Raw genomic sequence first — 18,667 nt, 5'->3', positions numbered from 1 at the left:
ACTAGTTCAACAAAAAAAAAAACCCAAGACCACTTGAGGGCAAGTGCAGCCCATGGACCACACCTACATTATCAAAATATACTTTTCTCTGTAAAAACTCAGGCAGATGACCCAAAGAAATATCAACTAGCTCAAAAATGATGCCTTAGATTTTGACCGGATATGACTCTCATTTTTATCTTCTCGCCATGATTCATATCAAGAAATTGAAAAATCAAAATTTAAGGAAATCAAAATTTAAGGACCTCCGTACGAATTAGGGTTTAAGGTGCTTCAGTCACGGTTCCTTCAATAAGGGAGTGTTAAAGATGTCTTTTGAAAATCAAACAATTCTTAGATCTAGAAGAACATAAAGCGCTACTACGACTTCATCCGACTCTTTTACTTGTTGGACGTCCATCAAGGCTCTAATGTTATAAATCGTGTATGCTCTATTAATAAAAACAGCAAAAGTCTTCAATGGTCGTTGGCTAAATCAGGTAAATACAACAATAGCTGGACACAGATATACTGACTAATACTTTTTATCTTAATCTTATCGATCTTATATGTGTTGAGATATGTGTGTAAACACGTGATATAAGAGACGAATCGAGATGAAGAGATCCGACAATGAAGACTATTCCAAGATATTTGAAGATATGTGAAGATCAAGAATATTCAGTTTCATATATTTAGAAGGGGCATGATTCATTGAGCTCGAGCTCACCCGGTGGATTGTGAGCTCGAGCTCCAGAACCGTGGATTTTCATCTAGTAACCCTTTACCGTTGTACCTTCCCTTAACGTAAGGAAGGGTAAAATTCATACTTTTTTGAAGACGTAAATAACCTTTAATTTTAACGCATGTTTTATTTATCTTTTCTATGATCTTCTCTCTCTCAAGATTTAGAACTCAAAAAAGTATCAACACTACCAGTGAAGTTGTAAAATTTGGGGATAAGTGAAAATTTTACAGTTGTGAATCCCTCTTCATATTTCAAACAAATATTGATTAATTAAGAAGAAGAAAAAACCCTAATTAGATTAATTTAGAAGAAGAAAAAATCCTAATTAGATTTGGCAATTTTTTTTTTGGCCGGATTTGAGGGAAGAAATCTATTACTTTTCATTCACGAATTTTGACATTCATCAATCTTTCAATTTGTCTTCAAATAAAAAGGACCAAATTCAAATATGACAACAAATTCTAAAGATGAGTTGAAGTGATACCTAAACTTTGATTAGAATGGGTGAAATCATCTTTAGAATTTGTTGTCATTTTTTATGATAATTATTAAGATGCATATGGCTAATTGTACCTTCTTCTTCTTCCTTCATTCAACCTACCAATCGTTATCCATATGCTGCTAGCTAGGGTTTGCTTTATATCAGGGTTTTCTAATATGGGTTCCATCTAAATTTCCATTTATGTATTTGAACTTCTATTATGATTTTCAATAAAAAAAAAAACTTCTATTATGATTCAGACTAGGGTTTGAATTGCTAGTTCTTATCACCTCTATGCAAATTGTTCTGTTTTGAATTTTGTTTGTTAGTGATGGTTCCAGATATATTGTTCTTATATACCTTTCTGCTCCTTAGATTACATATATGGAGTTGAATTTGACCTTCAAAAATGTAAATATGAGAGGAAAAATTGCTAGAAATATGTTGATGGCAAAGAAAGAAAGAGGTGGCAATATTGATTGAATGGTTAATTTCGGTGGAGAAGACTGGGTGAAAGAGAAGTAGAGAACACCCCAGAAAAATTTAACTTTGTATGGTGTTTTTGTAATTGCAAATACGAGGTAGGGTTTATTAGTCATTGGCTTTTGACAACTCCTAATTTTAAGGAAAATACAACTGTACATTTTCAAAGGGTAAACTAATTATGAAGATCCACGGCTGTGGAGCTCGAGCTCACAATCCACCGTGGTGAGCTCGAGCTCTGTGAATCGTGCCCCTATTTAGAATATTTCTTGTAATATATCTAAAATTATTATTAGATATATTTTATATTGTTTCTTAGTTTAGTTAAGATAAACTAGGAATCCTGATCCTAATTTCTCTATAAATAAAAAAGGGTTCTGAGGATTAAATCATTCGATTACTAATCAATCATTGTAGTCATTCTGGCTTTCTCCGAGGATGTAGGTCGTGAATGTCCGACTGAACCTCGTTAAATATGGTGTCCTTTATTTATGTTCATCTCTCTCTAATTATCACATTATCGTGAATTTCTACAATATGTTGTATTAATTTAAACAACAAAGATCAAGACAGTCTTCAATGTGACCAAATTAGGTAAATTTACTGTGGCCTCCCAATACCACATCACGACAATTCACCATCAACAACAGAAAATGTACCCTGGAAACACATTTGAACTGTCGATACCACCCATATAATCCACCTGTTTCTATGAAAACGTTTTGCTAATGGTCTTCGTGTAACGAGCTTAACTGAAAAATATATTGGAACCAAATTTGCAAATAAGAAATAAGTGAGCTAATAGTATTCATTATTGCGATGTGTTTTGGGTGAAATCATTATTGTGATTAAGTTGGTAGGGCATGAATTGGGTGAGAAGCATGAAAACTATTTTAATTAGCTTTGATTATTTACTTGATCAAACAAATAGTCATGTATTTCATCAAAAATAAATAAAACAAATAGTCATGTCCATCACTCTCCCCTCCATTCGTTCCCCCCAAACATAAGCCAACATTAGAAAGTAAAACGAGTCAAAGCCAATTATGAATGACTCAAAAGGAGAAAAACTATATATTTTAATTTTTTGTTTCTGCAAAAGCCCAAAAGACTAGATCATCCCAATTATTTTCAGGTTGTCACGGGTCATTATAATTGTCACCCCGACTACGAATTCACTATTGTATCAACTAATGCATTTTCACATCCTAAATTTGACTTAAATGAGATTATAGTAAGTAATTTTTGAACTTTATAGCAGTAAGTATTAAGTCAATTAATGAATTTTCTCTATATCCTGATAACCAAATTTTGAATCTAAAATTGGTCATTCAACATAACAATCAACTGAATGCACATAAATTCTCTCTAATATGAGGGCAGTAAGAGTGACTGAGTGAGACAGACTAAGAGTAAAAACGGCACTAAGGGTGAGACAGACTAAGAGTAAAAATGAGCGCCTATAGACGTGCCTCGTAAATGGAAGTGTTTCTCCTGATATTTAGAGATATGTATACTTAAATGTAACATATGGTCCGTCTTGTTCGTCTGGTTTAGGTCACGAATAAAATATTAAAATTTAAACAAAAGGAGTAGCTAAAAGTACTTGAAAATTGTTGTTAGCACACCAAGAGAAGAGATTGACTAAGGTCAATTTCTTTTTATCCCAAACATCCATTGGCACCAGGGCGCGGATTGACCGCTCTGAAATTGAAAGCAAGGTTTGGATCCAGACCAGTCTGAACCCTTGTTTTGGGTTTCAGACTGGTTAGTCCGAAAATTTGCTTAAGGTCTCGAATTGCTCCGAGTCGGAACCATTCCGCTAGTGGAGTCTCCAAGAGTATTTATAATGATTGGTCATTGTAGATTGAGGATGAGTTAAAAAAAAAAACAAATATGTGATGATGATGATAGGAAGAAGAAGAAGAAGAGACTAAAAAGAAAAGAAGAAAACAGTTTCCGGGCTTGTTTTTAGCCGCTCCCCTAGACAAAATATGAGACTGTAACGGCTATAAAATACAAACTGTAATCTATTCCAACAGACAGCATGTAAATCTAACACTAAACACAACAACGACCTCCTCCCTCTTTATCTCTCTCTCTCTCTCTTTTCCCAAGAGAATAAAATCACACCCAAACGGCCAAACATTTACCCACTCCACCTAGTTGCATAAATACGCGCAGCGAGAATGCTACTCTTGGTCTTGGGCCCTACAAATTCACATCCACCCTTTGACCCTTAACCTAGAACCGATCACTTTCTACTTGATTTGATTACAACAGTTGGATCTCTCTCCTCACAATGGACTTATTTGTGAAACAACAATGGGGCTCCGAACCACATGTTTCTTCCCATCATCAACCCATGACAAATACCCGAACAACCCACCCGAATCATCCATTACCAAATTCCCACCATCAACCGTCACAAACACAACATAACTCAATTTCTTCACTTTCTGTGAAAAAACTAGTCTTGTTGGTTTCACCTTCACAGTAACCCCTTTTGGTGATTCAATTTTGGGTTCATAAATTGAATTAACATCATCACCAACATTAATCACGGTTCTAATAAATGACTTTGTTGTTACCCCTGAATCTGAATTCGAAAAAACTGCTGAAATCGATGGGTAATTCAGATTCTCTGTTCTTGATTTGCTTGTTGATGAACAATTCACTGGTGTTTTAGTAATGACTTGGATTGTTTTAGGATCATACCCAATTGAGCATAAGAAGTTAACATAATCTTCATTTGTAATATCATAAACCAATCCAGGATCCATTGCTAGATCAAGATTTAAATGCCCAGAACCAAAATCAAATGAATTTGATGATTTTCCAGTTGATTCATCAGTCATGGGTTGAAATCGATTATCGTTGTTGCTCGCACTAGTCATCATGGCGGATCGAATCATAGCAGGAGACCATTGAGGATGAGCAGATTTAAGAAGAGCAGCAGCACCACTAACATGTGGACAAGCCATTGATGTACCTGAAAGAATGTTGAATTCTGATTTCCGATGATCGGAATCTAAACCAGTTGGACCAATTGAATCAGTCCAAGCAGCTAAAATATTAACACCTGGAGCAATCAAATCAGGTTTTAGAATTTCTGGGGTTAATCCATTTGGTCCTCTACCAGAGAAAGAAGCAACAATTGGAGCTGGTTTAATCCCAATTACAGTTCCAAGAAATTCAATAGTTGCTGTTGGAGAAGATGAAGATGAAATGTAAGCTTTAATTTCATCACCTTCATTAGAACCAACAGCACAAGCTGGAATTAAATGAGCATCACCAACTAAACCTTCACCATTTGAGATACCATTAGCAAGAATCATTCCAATTCCACCAGCTTTCTTCACTACTAAACCTTTAGCAACCCTAGGGTTACTTCCTCTATCGCAAACAACAATTTTCCCTTTCACCATTACTGGATCTAATGAATTCTCCATACAAAGTGAATCAGAAAGTAAACCTGAACTACCAGGATAAACAATAGAGAAATTTCCTTTTGATAAAGGTTTTCCGGCGTAAAGAGATACACCGGAAAGTTGTTTTCCGTTACCAAGAATTACATTAGCAGGAAAATTCCGATCAATTGTTCCAGCTCCGACTGATGTAATCCATGGAGCAACGTTTGTTACAGTCATTCCGGTAGGTCCATCGTTTCCGGCGGATGAAGATACAAAAACTCCATTAGAAACAGCACCATAAGAACCAATAGCAATTGGATCTAGATAATATGGAGATGAAATTCCTTCTCCACCACCGATTGAGATAGAAATAACATCAACTCCATCAGAAACAGCAGAATCAAAGCCAGCAAGAATATCAGAATCGTAACAACCAGAGTTCTTCCAACAAACCTTGTAAACGGCGATTTTAGCTTTCGGAGCAACTCCTTTAGCAATTCCAGATGCGTAACCAGCCATACTCGCTTTGAATGTGTATCGGCCAGCAGCAGTTGAAGCTGTATGAGTTCCATGACCGTCGGCGTCTCTCGGAGATCTGAATTCGATCGATTGATTTACTAAAGAAGAAGAAGAAGAAGCTTCATGTCCATTAACGAAAAACCTAGCTCCGATTATCTTCCGATTACAATTTGTTGAGGTAAATCTATCACCAGATTGACAAATACCTTTCCAACGAGAAGGTACCGGACTTAGATTCTGATCTGAGAAACTTCGTCGTTCTGGCCAAATTCCGGTATCTAAAACACCGATTATAATATCAGATCCGTAATCTGATTCAGACCAGAGACCATGTTGATTTCTAAGACCTAGAAATTGAGGAGAACGAGTTGTATGAAGTTCTCTTCGACGATCTTCAAAAACAGCAAGAACTGAAGGATTTTGGCTGATTGAATCTGCTTGAGATTTAGTTAAAGTAGCAGAGAAGCCATGAAAGACTGTATCGTAAACGTGAAGGATTTTAGAAGAATCCGTAAAAGAAGAAGTGTACCAGTTATAATGAGATGGGAAAATAGCAGGTTTTGAGTGTTGGTCGATTCTGAAAATGAAAGTTTTAGTGGTTTGAGGACTTGAAATTGATAGAGTAATTTGTAGAGAGAGAAAGAAGAGAGTGAAGAGGAGTAGAGAGAGAAGAGAGTTTGAAGAAGAAGAAAAAGAAGCCATGAATGAGAATGAAAGTTAGGGTTTAACGAAGGGGGAGTAAAGAGAGTTTGTTTGTTGGTGAGAAATGAGAAGCTCACTCAGGGAGTGTGATCTTATAATTTCGACTTCAGGTTCTTAACGGTTTAATAGAAGAAGATAAATTGGTAATTTTTAGTTAGGTTATCATTATCTTCACTGCCGGAGTAGGAAAGTTTCCTGTTGGACTTGTTTTTACCTTTCAAAGGATTAATTATGTAGGAAGAGACAGGATTGCATGTCACAAGACCCAGAAACTGATGTGGCCGATTTCCGTTGGAGTTGTCACTTCACCCGTCCAAGGGGAGACGGCAATGTCACTATTCGACTTATAGTCCGATCCCGTTTTTCAAGTTAAATAACACCAAATATTTATTTTACCAGAATTAGAGGGATTTTAGATTAATATAGGAAGAGTTATGAATCTTAGCATGAATGACACAATTTTCTAATTAGAGTTATAAAAACATGAGGCAGTTAGAATGAAAGAAATACATAATTCGTGACTTGTGAAGTATCTTTCATTCATTTAAGTTAAGTTTTATTTCAACAAAAAAAAGAAAGAGGTTAAGTTTTTTTATTGTCTTGATTCTCTTGAATAGTAGTATTTGGGAGAGTATCCTATACCATCAATTATTTGTGATGATTTTGTTACTATGAACTCACACAATATATTGATGTAGCTCTAGTCAAATGACTGTTATACTTCGCTTTTTAAATATAATAATATACTATTTTAGGTTTTGTCGGACCTGAACTCAATATCTGATTTCGGAATCATAGTTGCATAACACTACATCGTGATATGAAAAAGTAAAATAAATCTAAAATCTAGGTAAACAAAATCTTAGATATTTGTGGACACTAGTAACTTAACTATATCCATGCACCCTTTTTTTTTGTTGCAAGTATATCCATACACTAGAGAACAGAAAGTTGATGTGTGTTTTTTCTTGAGTTTTGGGTTAAGAGTCTTCTGTTCCCTTACATTATATATAAAATAAATTAAAATATGTGAAAATCAGAAAGAGTGTGGACCAAATATATAGCCGTTGGATGTCAGTAGCTTGCAAGTAGTATTTAACCTCATCACACCACCAGTCACCTAAATTATTATTTTTATTTTTTAAAAGCCAGTCACCTAAAATATTGAATGGTCATCCTGATTTTACAAACTGTCACAAACTTGTTTTGATTTTACAAATGTAAATGATAAGAGTCTATAACAATTGTTTGCCTAGTCGGTTGGTGGTACATCTATTCTGAAATTTCGGAAATCACAAGTTCGATTCATGGTAAAAGTAGAATTCGTTATTTATTGATGTTTTTAGTAATAGCAGGCCAAAATTTTGGACATAAACAGCCTATGCGAGTTCATGTTATCCCTTCATAAAAGAAAGTTCACCACAGACACATTTATAAACCGCCCTATCGTAACACTTAGTTATTTAGATGAGAATCTGTTGAGCAAATCATAACAGTTGAAGTCAAAATGTAGAGCAAGCAATCACTTTCGTTTTAGAAATGGGTCAGGTCAAGAAATAATTGATGATGAGAGTCGTCTCAAATGGCCTGAGTGGTGGTGTCCAGTAATTTGACTCATATAGGGGGGACTACTGTTATCTCTTCTTCATTGAACTCACTTTCTTGTCAAGGTCCAGACTGGTTCCCACAATAAACCCCACAACAACAACACAAAACAAGTAAAGATAGAAAACTTTTGGAGGAATAGATTGGCGTGGCTTTTCTTCTACTTGAACAATACCGACAATTTTTGCACAAATATGAACTTCTAATCGATTTTAAAGAAGAGGTATGACCCTTTTAAATGATGCTTCTTACCTAACAGACTTAAACATAATCAATTGCTGCTCAAATAGAACGTAAAAAGATTGAAATTTTGGTATAATTTTTTTTTTAGCATAACATCATTTAACCAACTTTTTCACTACGACCAAATCATGATATGGGTTTATATACATACATAAATTCCGTAAGAGTAATGCTTTATTATCCATCTACTTTTGGATCATTCATAAATAAAGATAGTTCTTACCAACTTTCAATTTCAGATTTAAATGAGGCAGAGTCTAAAGTAGGATGAGAATCTTGCGACACAAAAGATATACCTTCCTCGCAAATCTTGGTAGATGTATTAGTGCATATCTAGACTCGTAGAAATTTGGTATTTTAATTCTAATCATAGTTTACATGTATTGACTAATGAAACTAATCATACAGCACAGAGAAGAAAAATGTTGGTTTTTGCAACCCCTAAATCTTCTGACAGAAACAAGGAAATAGCTTTAATCACTCTCCTATTAAAACCTAATAAGTTGATAGTATAGTGATACTGGAAAAATAAATTAGCATCAAAACTGAAGAGCAGACTAATTTGGATTTGGGAAGTGATTTAGTTTGAAGACCTGCTTTCTGACTATTGAAGAATGTATAGATTGCTCGAGCAAACTCGAATCTCCACCATTATCTACTTGCGCTTATATCTGCAATTTAAGATTCATGTGAATGATTAGGGATTCTTATTTTTCAATTTACCACAACACTCACGTTATTAGTGATAGTAATATCAACCATACCTTGATTTGCTCTTGAAAGATTTGGATTTCTTCATTGCTCCATTCATGCTTTTACCCTGCTTACGATCTTGCATGTCACTCTCGAATAGATCTTTCATCTCGTCCGGCCTTGATTGAGATCTCTGGGGACGTTTTGTAGGAGTCTTCCCCGGTTTTTTCACAAACTTGCCAGCATCTTTTGCTTTTTTAATGGCCTTTACTGCTTTCGCTTGTCGATAAGCCACATCAACTAGTAATTTTCCTGTCTTGTCCTTGTTTCCTCTCCCCTGCAAGATGAGATTCACGTAGTTGATATGTTTATCTTATTTCCCATTTGTTTCCAAATAAACCAACTATAGATAACATATTATGGATTAAGTTATAAACCTGGTCCTCTTCCTCGTCTTTTTCATCCTCTAACATCTCTCGAGATGCTTCTAGTCTTCTACGCTTCTTCCTAGGCATATGTTTCTGTTTAATAAACACCAGAGGAAGAGAGTCATATTAGTGGTATTGCCAGATAGTCCACTTGGAAAAGACAGAATATGAGTACATAGTTACCTCACGCTCTCGCTTTCTCTTCTCCTTCAATTTGAGATCTTCTGCTTGCTGAGCACTAACTACCTCTTTAGTGGGTCCATTTTCATTGTTCATTAAAGCCTTCTAATTATCACCATAAAAACACTAAGCATTTAGCAGACGAATACGGGAAAATAGTGTTGCCATAAACTGTAGTCCAATTACCCTCTAAAGAAATCCAATTGATGATAGTTAAAAGGATTTTTATTTTGAAATTTTCAATGAATATATATTGAGAGGAGAAAACTATACAAAAAGAGTAATAGTTAAAACGATTGCCCACAACTTCAGTGAGAAGGTCTGTTTTGGCATTTCACGAGAGCCGTTCTCCAGGTCTTAACACACTAAAATAAGATCCTGGATATATAGCTCGAAATGGAAGGAGTAATAGGTCTTACAGTTGGAAGCAAATATCATTTCTTTTAGGTCATAATGTTATATAACTGTAGATAAGGTTTGTCTGCGGACAAACTAGTAATTGTGATAACCAGGACCGTTCATACATAAAAGAAAGCAAGATGTTACCCGTGCTGCATTAGCTGCAAGAGTTTTCTCCCTTTCTGATGCAAACCAGGTTCTTTTTGGGCGTGAAAAAATTTCATCCCTATGGGCAATCATATTTTCTGCCTGCAAATTTTAGAAACCTTGATGTTATAATTTCAAAACCAAGTGAAATAGTACTTCGTCTAATAGAGATTAGCTTCAGTATAATATTATCCACGAGGACATTCTGCTAGAAACCAACTTATAGACATTTTCCCTAAAAGTGATCTCTAAGTAAGAATATGTTGATGACATAGTAGAAGTCCGAACCTTTGTTGCTTCCATTTCAGCCTTTCTTATGGCTCTCTCGTCCCTGCACGAAATTATTGATTATAAGTAAGAATGATAGAGTCCCATAATGAGGTAGAGGAACTTTGAAATATTAAGTGCAGACCTTTCTTCCTGAAGAACCTCAGCGACTTGGTCTTCAAGTTGCTCAATCATCTGGCACCATTTGGTTATTGATTGCTCTGACACTATACGACTTCTCAACTTTGAACCAGCTCTTTTAGCCTATTACACGAAGTCACATTTTTTCAATACAAGCATCTTTAGAAGCCAGTAACAATCTGATAACATAATATCGTTCTCTGAACGTTTCCTGCTTAATATTTCAAGTAATACTAATTTGTTTTGAAAAGTACTACTAAATTTTGAAGGCGAAATACAAGTCTTCACAGGCATACAGGGGAGGAAATCAGTTGCTTACAATAGCTTTTAAGATAGAGCGGTCATTATCAGTAACAAGTGTAACAGCATATCCTTCTCTTCCAGCTCTTGCTGTACGACCTACTCGATGAACATAGCTGCATGAAAAATGAGAATTTAAGACTATAAAGAGAGTGTAACTGTAAAAAACATAATTTACTAAAAGGTGCGGACACTATATCTTTAGGAAACCATCATTATACATTGAAGGTATATTAGCTATGTAAGTAGAGAAATCACCGAATATTTACCTAGTAAGATCTCGAGGGCATGCAAAGTTTATAACTGTTTGAACACCGATAATGTCAAGTCCCTTCACGATCACAACCACAAACAGATGTTAGAAGTTAGAAGGAAGTGACTCGATATAAATTTTTTTCTGAAACAAATGGACCAATTGAGATTTCGCTGATACCGTAAGAAAGTCATAGGTCCATCAATAAGATTTAGTCTCCTTGGGTCAAAATGATTCAATATATCAAAGAATCCAAGAAATAAATACAAAAAATATCCTACTTACACGAGCTGCAACATCGGTTGCAATTAGGAAATCAACTTCCTGTTTCCTGAATACTTCCAAGGCCTGCAAAGATACAAAGTGAATAACAAGATGAACATAATAATGGAGCTGAAACTTATACCAAATAGTTTGGTTTAAGTTATATGATCAAGCCACTTCTACAAACCAACATCACTTAGAGTAAGTTCAGCCGTTCAGGTGCACTAATGCTACTAATAAGGAAGCATGCATGTTTGAATCACACAATCATGTCCAGAACCCATACTCAAGTAATACAGAGAGTGGATGTAAATAATAATAATAATAATAATAATAATAATAATAATAACGCAAAATATATATTAGCAACCAAACTCACATCAAGACGCTGAACTTGAGTAAGATTTCCATGAAGCTCAGCAGCTTTAAGGCCACACAATCCAAATAAAATCTTCAACCTATGTGCAGCTTGTTTTGTTCCACTGCCAGCCCAAAGATCAAATCATTATGAAGTAGCTCAATACTTTGGAAAAATGAAAAACAAGAATAATTAGACCTTATAATTATACTAATTAGCAGTTTAGCACATCATCTCATTTCAAATATGATACGACACTACAAATTCCTGACCAAACTCAAACTAAGTTCCACTTGAGTTTTGAAAGTTATATTCCATCTGAACTGATTTCACTCCTTACAATTCATTGAACAATTGGTGGTTGATAACCTAAAGATGATAGATAAAGGAACTACCAATTAACAACTGCAAAGAAATATCATTCAAGTATTTGATCCATAAAACAAAGCTGATAGGAAAAAATCACTTTTATAATGTCTCGTAATAAGGAAGACCTGAAAATGATCACTTCGGCTGTGAAGGTTTTAGAGCATAATGCAAGAAGAACTGCCTCCTGATTAACTTCACGCATACGGCGTATCCTGACAACCCTGTAGAGAAGCACAAAGAGTATTTGATTAAAAGCACTAAAAATGTCATGAAAGAATGACCAGTCTCCATTAATCAATGCATTATGATAGTAGAAACATGCATATGACTGAGCAATAAAGATCTCTAGATTACTGAAACCATATTGAGTAGTGCCTTTGTTTGTTTTAAGAAGAATAACAACAAGACAAACTGGTAGATTATAAGGATAAAGGGATTACTCTTCAGTCAGTGATGCAGGTCGTTTTGTAGATGGATCTGCTGAAAGGCGCAAAGGTTTGTTAAGAGAAAGCTTGATAAGCTCATCAACTTGTTCAGTCATAGTAGCAGAAAATAGCATAGTTTGTCTGCGTTTAGGACAGACACGGACCTACAAAATGGAGTGTTTCAATTAAATAAACTATCAAATATTTCAAGAATGTGAAATGCAAACCAAGCTTCCCAATTGTGGTCTGCATAATTAACTCTGTGATTATAATACATATTATAACCACACAACCAAAAATTTAGCAGATGAGGAACTCCTAAGAACCCACGTTCTGAAACATGCAATGGATAAGTGGATGTATTAAGTTAATTAATCTGCAGTGTCCTGGCATGCATAACCCAGATTCCAGAATAACACATTAATCTAGAAAAGAAGACTCGCCTATATAGTTGTTAAGTGTGGACAACTTTTACTCAGGCATAAGATACATGTGTACACTAATATACTAAAATTAAACTCAGCAGAGAACATTGGAAGGCAGACAAAAAAACAGAAGGCAGGATACTTTGATCAAGTATATTCAGAATTTCAGCACGAAAATATGAAACAAACAAACAAATATAAGTAACTAATCAGGTACCAGTTCACGAATTTCATCACTAAATCCAAGTTCCAGAAGACGATCTGCCTCATCAAGGATTAGGACTGCAAGCTCTTCCAAACCCACAGACATAGAATTGCGCAAATGATCTATCATACGACCTGGGGTAGCCACAACAATATCAGGCATCGACCTCAATGCTGCTTCTTGCGGCTGAAGAAATAACGAAACAATTCAGAAAAATCTAAAGCAGGATGAAACAAAATCTAAGACCCAAACTAGGCAACAGTTGAATTATTCGGCCTAGTATTCATGTAAATTTAAATGAGTAAGGATCAATACAAAAGTTATATATAAATCTAACAGCTTAACAAAAACTTGAAAATGAATATCGAATTGTGCAGGTATAAGGAACAAGATGATCAAACCTTTGTTGAAAGTCCACCAACAACCAGGCAACATCTGATATCAGTGAACTGGGCAAGTTTCTCAATCATACTATGCACCCTGAAAGAAAGAATGCGATAAAGAAAGTCAGCTATTTCTCGGCTTAAGAAACCAAATAAAAGGTGCAATGTAGTAAAAAGACTTGGAAGTTGAAATGAAATTATAAAACCCAACAAATGAATAAAAAGCTTACTGTACTGCCAACTCTCGAGTTGGAGTAAGAACCAAAACCCTGATTGCATGCATACGCTTAGGTCGGAACAGTAACCTCTCTAACACAGGTAAAGTGAACGCAGCTGTCTGCACAAAAGATTGGCATCATTTGCGTTATTCAAACAAAGCTAGAGAATTAAAATTCCAAGATTTTAGCATAATTCAGGTCTAACTATATTCAATTGGACTAGGATCACTCTTATACCAACTACCAAGTGAAAAATTAATGCAAGTGATGAAATATAAAGGGATATTCAAACTGGGTTAGCACTAGTTCAATGTTGTACCTAGCTTCAAATTTGTTTTCCTTAAAGCCCTTAATCAATGTCGTAACAAAATTACTAATCAAAATTAAAAGCAAATGGGCTTTCGGAACTACCTTTCCGGAACCAGTTATAGCACTTCCACAAATATCACGTCCAGTTAACGCTAAAGGTATGCAAGCAGCCTAACAATTCAACCATAAATCAGCAGGAGAAAGATATACAAGAAAAGAAGAGGAGAAGGTTTACAGATGTTCAAAGAGGACTAAAACCTGGATTGGCGTGGGTTTGTGGTAACCTAAAGCATCACAAGCTCTAAGTAAAGGACGAGAAATATTAAGCTCCATGAACGAATTCGCATGAAAAGAAGCTCCGTCAGATGATGAAAAGAATGGTTGCTTAGTTACTGTGGAATTAGGTTTTTCTTCACCTTCTTCTGGAACAAAATCAACCTAACCAAATGAAAACAATTTTTCATCAATTTAAATTCAGTGGAAATCGTAAGAATCAAAAGAGAGTAAGAAATAACATTAATGTAAGGATGTGTTACTTGTTTAGTAGGTTCGGTATCAGAGTCTTCATCTTCATCATCACTTAGGTCAGGGAGCGGAAGAACGCGTTCTTCACGGACTTTAGAGATCTTATCATCAATGGAAGTAGTGCTTCTTCTTGCGTGTTCTTCTGCAACTGATTCAGAGTAAGCAGCAAACTCCCATGGAGATTGTTTAGCTTTATTTTCTTCTTCTTCTTCGTTTTCGATTTCTTCTTCTTCTGCACTTGAATCTTCGAATACAAACTTCTCATCATCCATGACTAAAATCTAGAGAGAGAAGCCTAGAGAGAGAAACTGAGGAAGGAAAGGGAAGAGTAGTTTGCCGCTACTCTTGTTGTTTAGAAGAGAGGGAGCTTTGGGGGAGATTATTTCCCTCTATGGGAGGAAGGGTTTAACAGGGCTTTGAGTTGAAGATGGCCGTTTTTTCACAAACCGAAATATCGGTTGGGACGTTAGGTCTAAATCAGACGGAAGAACCGACACACCGTGGCGTGGTCGCGTACTCGCGTAAGAGTCATTAGAAAGCCCATTATTGCTCATAGTGGGCTGGGCTTTAATGATACTTTGTGTCTGCTTATAAATCAATCTGATTTTCCAACAGAACAGTTGTTCATGAAACCCTGTTATACTTTTCAAAAAAAAAAAAAAAAGGCCCTGTTATATCAAAGGTCTGTGGGTGGCGTACCAGCCGCGACGCTGGTCCATTTGTTAAGACTAGAAAATGAGGTGTGTTCATGTAGTGGCGAGACCACATCAGCTTGTTCGCTGTCGATCGGGCTGCTAAACGGAGTTGGATCCCGTTGTTTCTAGGGTAACTCAAACCATGGTTTAGTGAAAAAGGAGATATATTCATGGGGTAACTCAAACCATGCAGTTGGCGATGGTACGCTGCTAGTAGGAGAGGATGCGATACTTTACTATTACGAGTATTAGATATGCGAGGATTATACCTCTCTATTATGTATATCAAAGAAATAAACCTAATCTCAACAAATTTATATCTACTGATCTTAAAACTTAACTAGTTAACTACTAAATTTTCTTGTACTAGTTTTTTTTTTTTGTTGAAATTTTTTTGTACTAGTTAACATCTCAACTTAAAAATGTCTTCAAAAAATTAGGTGAGAGAGAGGTTGAATGTATGGTGAGTTCCACATGATTACGAAAAGACCCTTGTTTTTATCTCATGGTATGATTTTAATTAGTCAGAAAATCAAACTCTAAATCGAATTCGAAGTAGTATTAATTATTCATTCATGTACTTTTAAACAAATAATCACACTTGTAAACTCTCCTTAATCTATATTCATAAATCTTTAATGAGAAGATGCATAAGAATTAAGCTGGTAAAATTACTGAATTTAACTCTCTTTACATCTTCATCAGATATATAAACTATCTACACCCATTATGAAAAGATGAGAGACCAAAAAAATCGAATACTAGTTGTTCTTTTTACTCCTAATCTAAAAAAAAAATCAATAACAAATTGAAAAATTAACATCACCAGACCTAGTTGTTTTTCTTTTTCTTCTTCTCTTCCTCATACTCAAGATCATCAGTTGGAAGCTCAAACCTACAAACAGGACAACAATTTCTCAACCCTAACCAAGGAACAATGCAATCTCCATGGTAGTCATGGCCACAAGGCAATTTCTTTGCTTCTTCACCAACTTTCATCAATTCTTTACAAATTGCACACTGTAAATTATTAATCTCAAAGGGTTTGATTTCAAAAGTGGGTAATTCCATTACCACTGATTTCGACGCAGGTGGAGCTCCTTTTATTGAATTTGCACCACTCTCAATTGAATTCTGCAAAAAAGTTTGGTATCCTCCCTCATCAAGATAATCTCGTGGATTTCCAACGTGCCCCATTACCGCCATTGCCTGAGCTTGTAAATCAGTTTGGAAAGCCCTGATCATCTGTTCGAATGAATTTGCAGCATAATGATCTTCTTCTTCTCCGGCTTGATTATCAGGTCCGTTGGAATCATCTAGGTGAGTCAGTAGAGCCATTAATCGTTGAAGTTCAACTATAGGGGATTCTTGATTCTGGGTATTAGGCGGAGGAGCCGGTATTGGATTATCAGTGTTAGAGAGTCTACTCCACTCGGCTAAACCGAGTGGATTAGTCCATAGTTAGGAAAAGGATTCCTAGTATAATTAGGAATCCTAATGCTATTAGGATTGTTGTATTAGATAAAGTTTAGTGAGTTTTATATTTCTAAAACTTCTCCAATGTAAACCTATATAAAGAGATCCATGCATAATGTAATATACAAGTTGTAAGTGTGAATAAACAAGGTATTTACCTATCTCTCTCTCTCTCTCACGATCAACTCACCATCATCATCTTCTTCTTCTTCTCGGTTCAACCGAGTATCTCAATCACTACCACTCGGTTATAACCGAGTAGTGTCATCATCAACTCTCGGTCATAACCGAGAGTCTGAAGCTGCCAACCTCGGTTATAACCGAGAGCCACTCATCATCTCCCTCGGGTTCAACCGAGAGGTATCCAAGCTGCTCATCCCTCTCGGCTTTCACCCGATCATCTCCTCTATAACTCAACTCAATTCGAGTTATACACATAAAGGTATTTATCGTTTCACAATCAGGAGGAGCAGTGGTGGTGGTGATTGAAACGACAAATCCATTGTTACACTCTTGACAGATGATATCATGTTGATTTTCTGCTAGGGTTTGGATACAAACTCTTTTGTTGCAGTGATAACACCAGTATTGTAAGGGTTCTGGTTCAGATGTTGATGAGGTTTGTTGTTGAGGTTGGGTTTCCGCCATTGTTAGGGTTAGGAATTGCAGACAGAAGATAGCAGGAGCTTCCTCTTTCGATTTATATAATCTGTTAGTAATACTGATTGTAATCAATTTCGGAAAATCACCGTTTATCAAGAAGGATCGAACGGTTTCCACTTGTTTTAAAACACCTCAGTTTGCTCCCGGGAACCCCATGGGCCTGGCTGGTGTTGGGATTTATCCCGAGTCCCTGCCGCAGTGCCTCATGAACTTATGCCTTATGGGGTGAGAATAGGCACTATTTTTCATACAATGATATTATATGGAGTATAGTTGACCTGGGGGTGGCAATTTAGTCCGAACCGGTGGGTTTTTTCCCTAATCCGCCCCTAATGGAACGGGTTTTACCGCCCCGTTTATTAAATGGGACGGTAATGGTATGAAGATAAAACCATTTACCGGGTTCGGGGCGGGTTTGGGATTAGGTAGTAAAACCCGCCCCATTATATATGTTATGTATTATTATATATACAATAGGTTTCTAAAACTTTTTATCTTATATCATCAATTTAACTATTTTATATTTTATATTATGTAATAAGTTGTAGTGTTTATAGTTGATAAAACAAAATGTTATAAAATTTTGTTTATAATATTTATATTATTTTGATTAATCTAACTTATTTGAAATAAAAATATGAAATTTATGTTTAAATCCGACCCGCCCCGCACCGTTTCATGTTAAACGGGGCGGGGCGGGTCGGTAATGGTTAAGTAATTTCTAATCGGAACGGGTATGGTAATTAAATACCCGCCCCGATTAACTATTAGGACGGGAATGGTAAAACCCGTTTACTAACGAAGCGGACTTGAGAAAGAGGTAACCCGTCCCAAACCCGCCCCGTTGACATCCCTAAGTTGACCTGCTTAAAAAACTAAAGTGGTTGGATGGGATTAGCTCAGTAGTTTAGCCGGACATTGGTTTAGTAGTTTAGGTGGACTTTCGACCCGTTTACGTGGACTTTCGATTTGTTTATGTAAGAATTTAAATTCGACAGTTATTAGACTTATTACATCGTATTGATACGATATGCTAGGGAAACTCCTCTCCGTTATGTATGTAAACCAAATGCACCTATTCTCAACAAATGTATCTTTACTAATCTTAAAAATTTTAACTAGTTAACCAAATTATCTTGCACTAGTTAACATCTCAACTAGTTCAACTTAAACTGTTTTTGGAGAAAATCCTACGATGTCTATAATATCTATGGGGAATGGAGGAATATCTTCACCAGAATATCGTTTTATTTAAAGGAGACTTCTTATTTTGTTTTCTTAGTTTTGTACTTCGATTCCCGTGAGGATTAGTTTGATTTGAGTTTCCTTTTATCACCATAGAGAAAAAATTCAACTATTTAAAATATTTTA

General features: G+C 35.8%; 2 protein-coding genes and 1 pseudogene across 3 annotated transcripts; all 3 read right to left on the bottom strand.

The window, feature by feature from the left end:
• Positions 1-3,695: 3,695 nt before the first annotated feature.
• Positions 3,696-6,771, bottom strand: LOC147533703 (subtilisin-like protease SBT1.6 pseudogene; annotated as a pseudogene). Its single transcript, XR_015228221.1, has one exon. The product of XR_015228221.1 is annotated as a subtilisin-like protease SBT1.6 pseudogene (transcript).
• A 1,736-nt stretch (positions 6,772-8,507) lies between these two features.
• LOC147533702 (DEA(D/H)-box RNA helicase family protein) lies at positions 8,508-15,023 on the bottom strand. Its single transcript, XM_086650330.1, has 19 exons — positions 14,474-15,023; positions 14,196-14,375; positions 14,040-14,108; positions 13,641-13,747; positions 13,429-13,507; positions 13,040-13,213; positions 12,413-12,561; positions 12,098-12,193; positions 11,625-11,727; positions 11,267-11,329; positions 10,998-11,059; positions 10,748-10,844; positions 10,433-10,551; positions 10,309-10,351; positions 10,021-10,122; positions 9,478-9,579; positions 9,304-9,387; positions 8,938-9,203; positions 8,508-8,844 (listed from the first exon to the last, which is right to left on the bottom strand). The coding sequence occupies exons 1-19, from the start codon at positions 14,732-14,734 to the stop codon at positions 8,829-8,831; spliced, it is 2,172 nt and encodes a 723-aa protein (XP_086506456.1). The 5' UTR covers positions 14,735-15,023; the 3' UTR covers positions 8,508-8,828.
• Positions 15,024-15,988: 965 nt separating this feature from the next.
• LOC147533701 (E3 ubiquitin-protein ligase CIP8-like) lies at positions 15,989-17,417 on the bottom strand. The gene is made up of 2 exons (XM_086650060.1): positions 16,909-17,417; positions 15,989-16,593 (listed from the first exon to the last, which is right to left on the bottom strand). The coding sequence occupies exons 1-2, from the start codon at positions 17,279-17,281 to the stop codon at positions 15,989-15,991; spliced, it is 978 nt and encodes a 325-aa protein (XP_086506186.1). The 5' UTR covers positions 17,282-17,417.
• Positions 17,418-18,667: the final 1,250 nt, after the last annotated feature.

The sequence above is a fragment of the Eschscholzia californica genome, unplaced genomic scaffold (assembly GCF_041429995.1).
Source record: "Eschscholzia californica isolate CP2 unplaced genomic scaffold, dmEscCali1.0.p SCAF_6, whole genome shotgun sequence".
NCBI classification, from domain to species: domain Eukaryota; kingdom Viridiplantae; phylum Streptophyta; class Magnoliopsida; order Ranunculales; family Papaveraceae; genus Eschscholzia; species Eschscholzia californica.
This window is presented reverse-complemented; position numbering and strand designations above follow the sequence as displayed.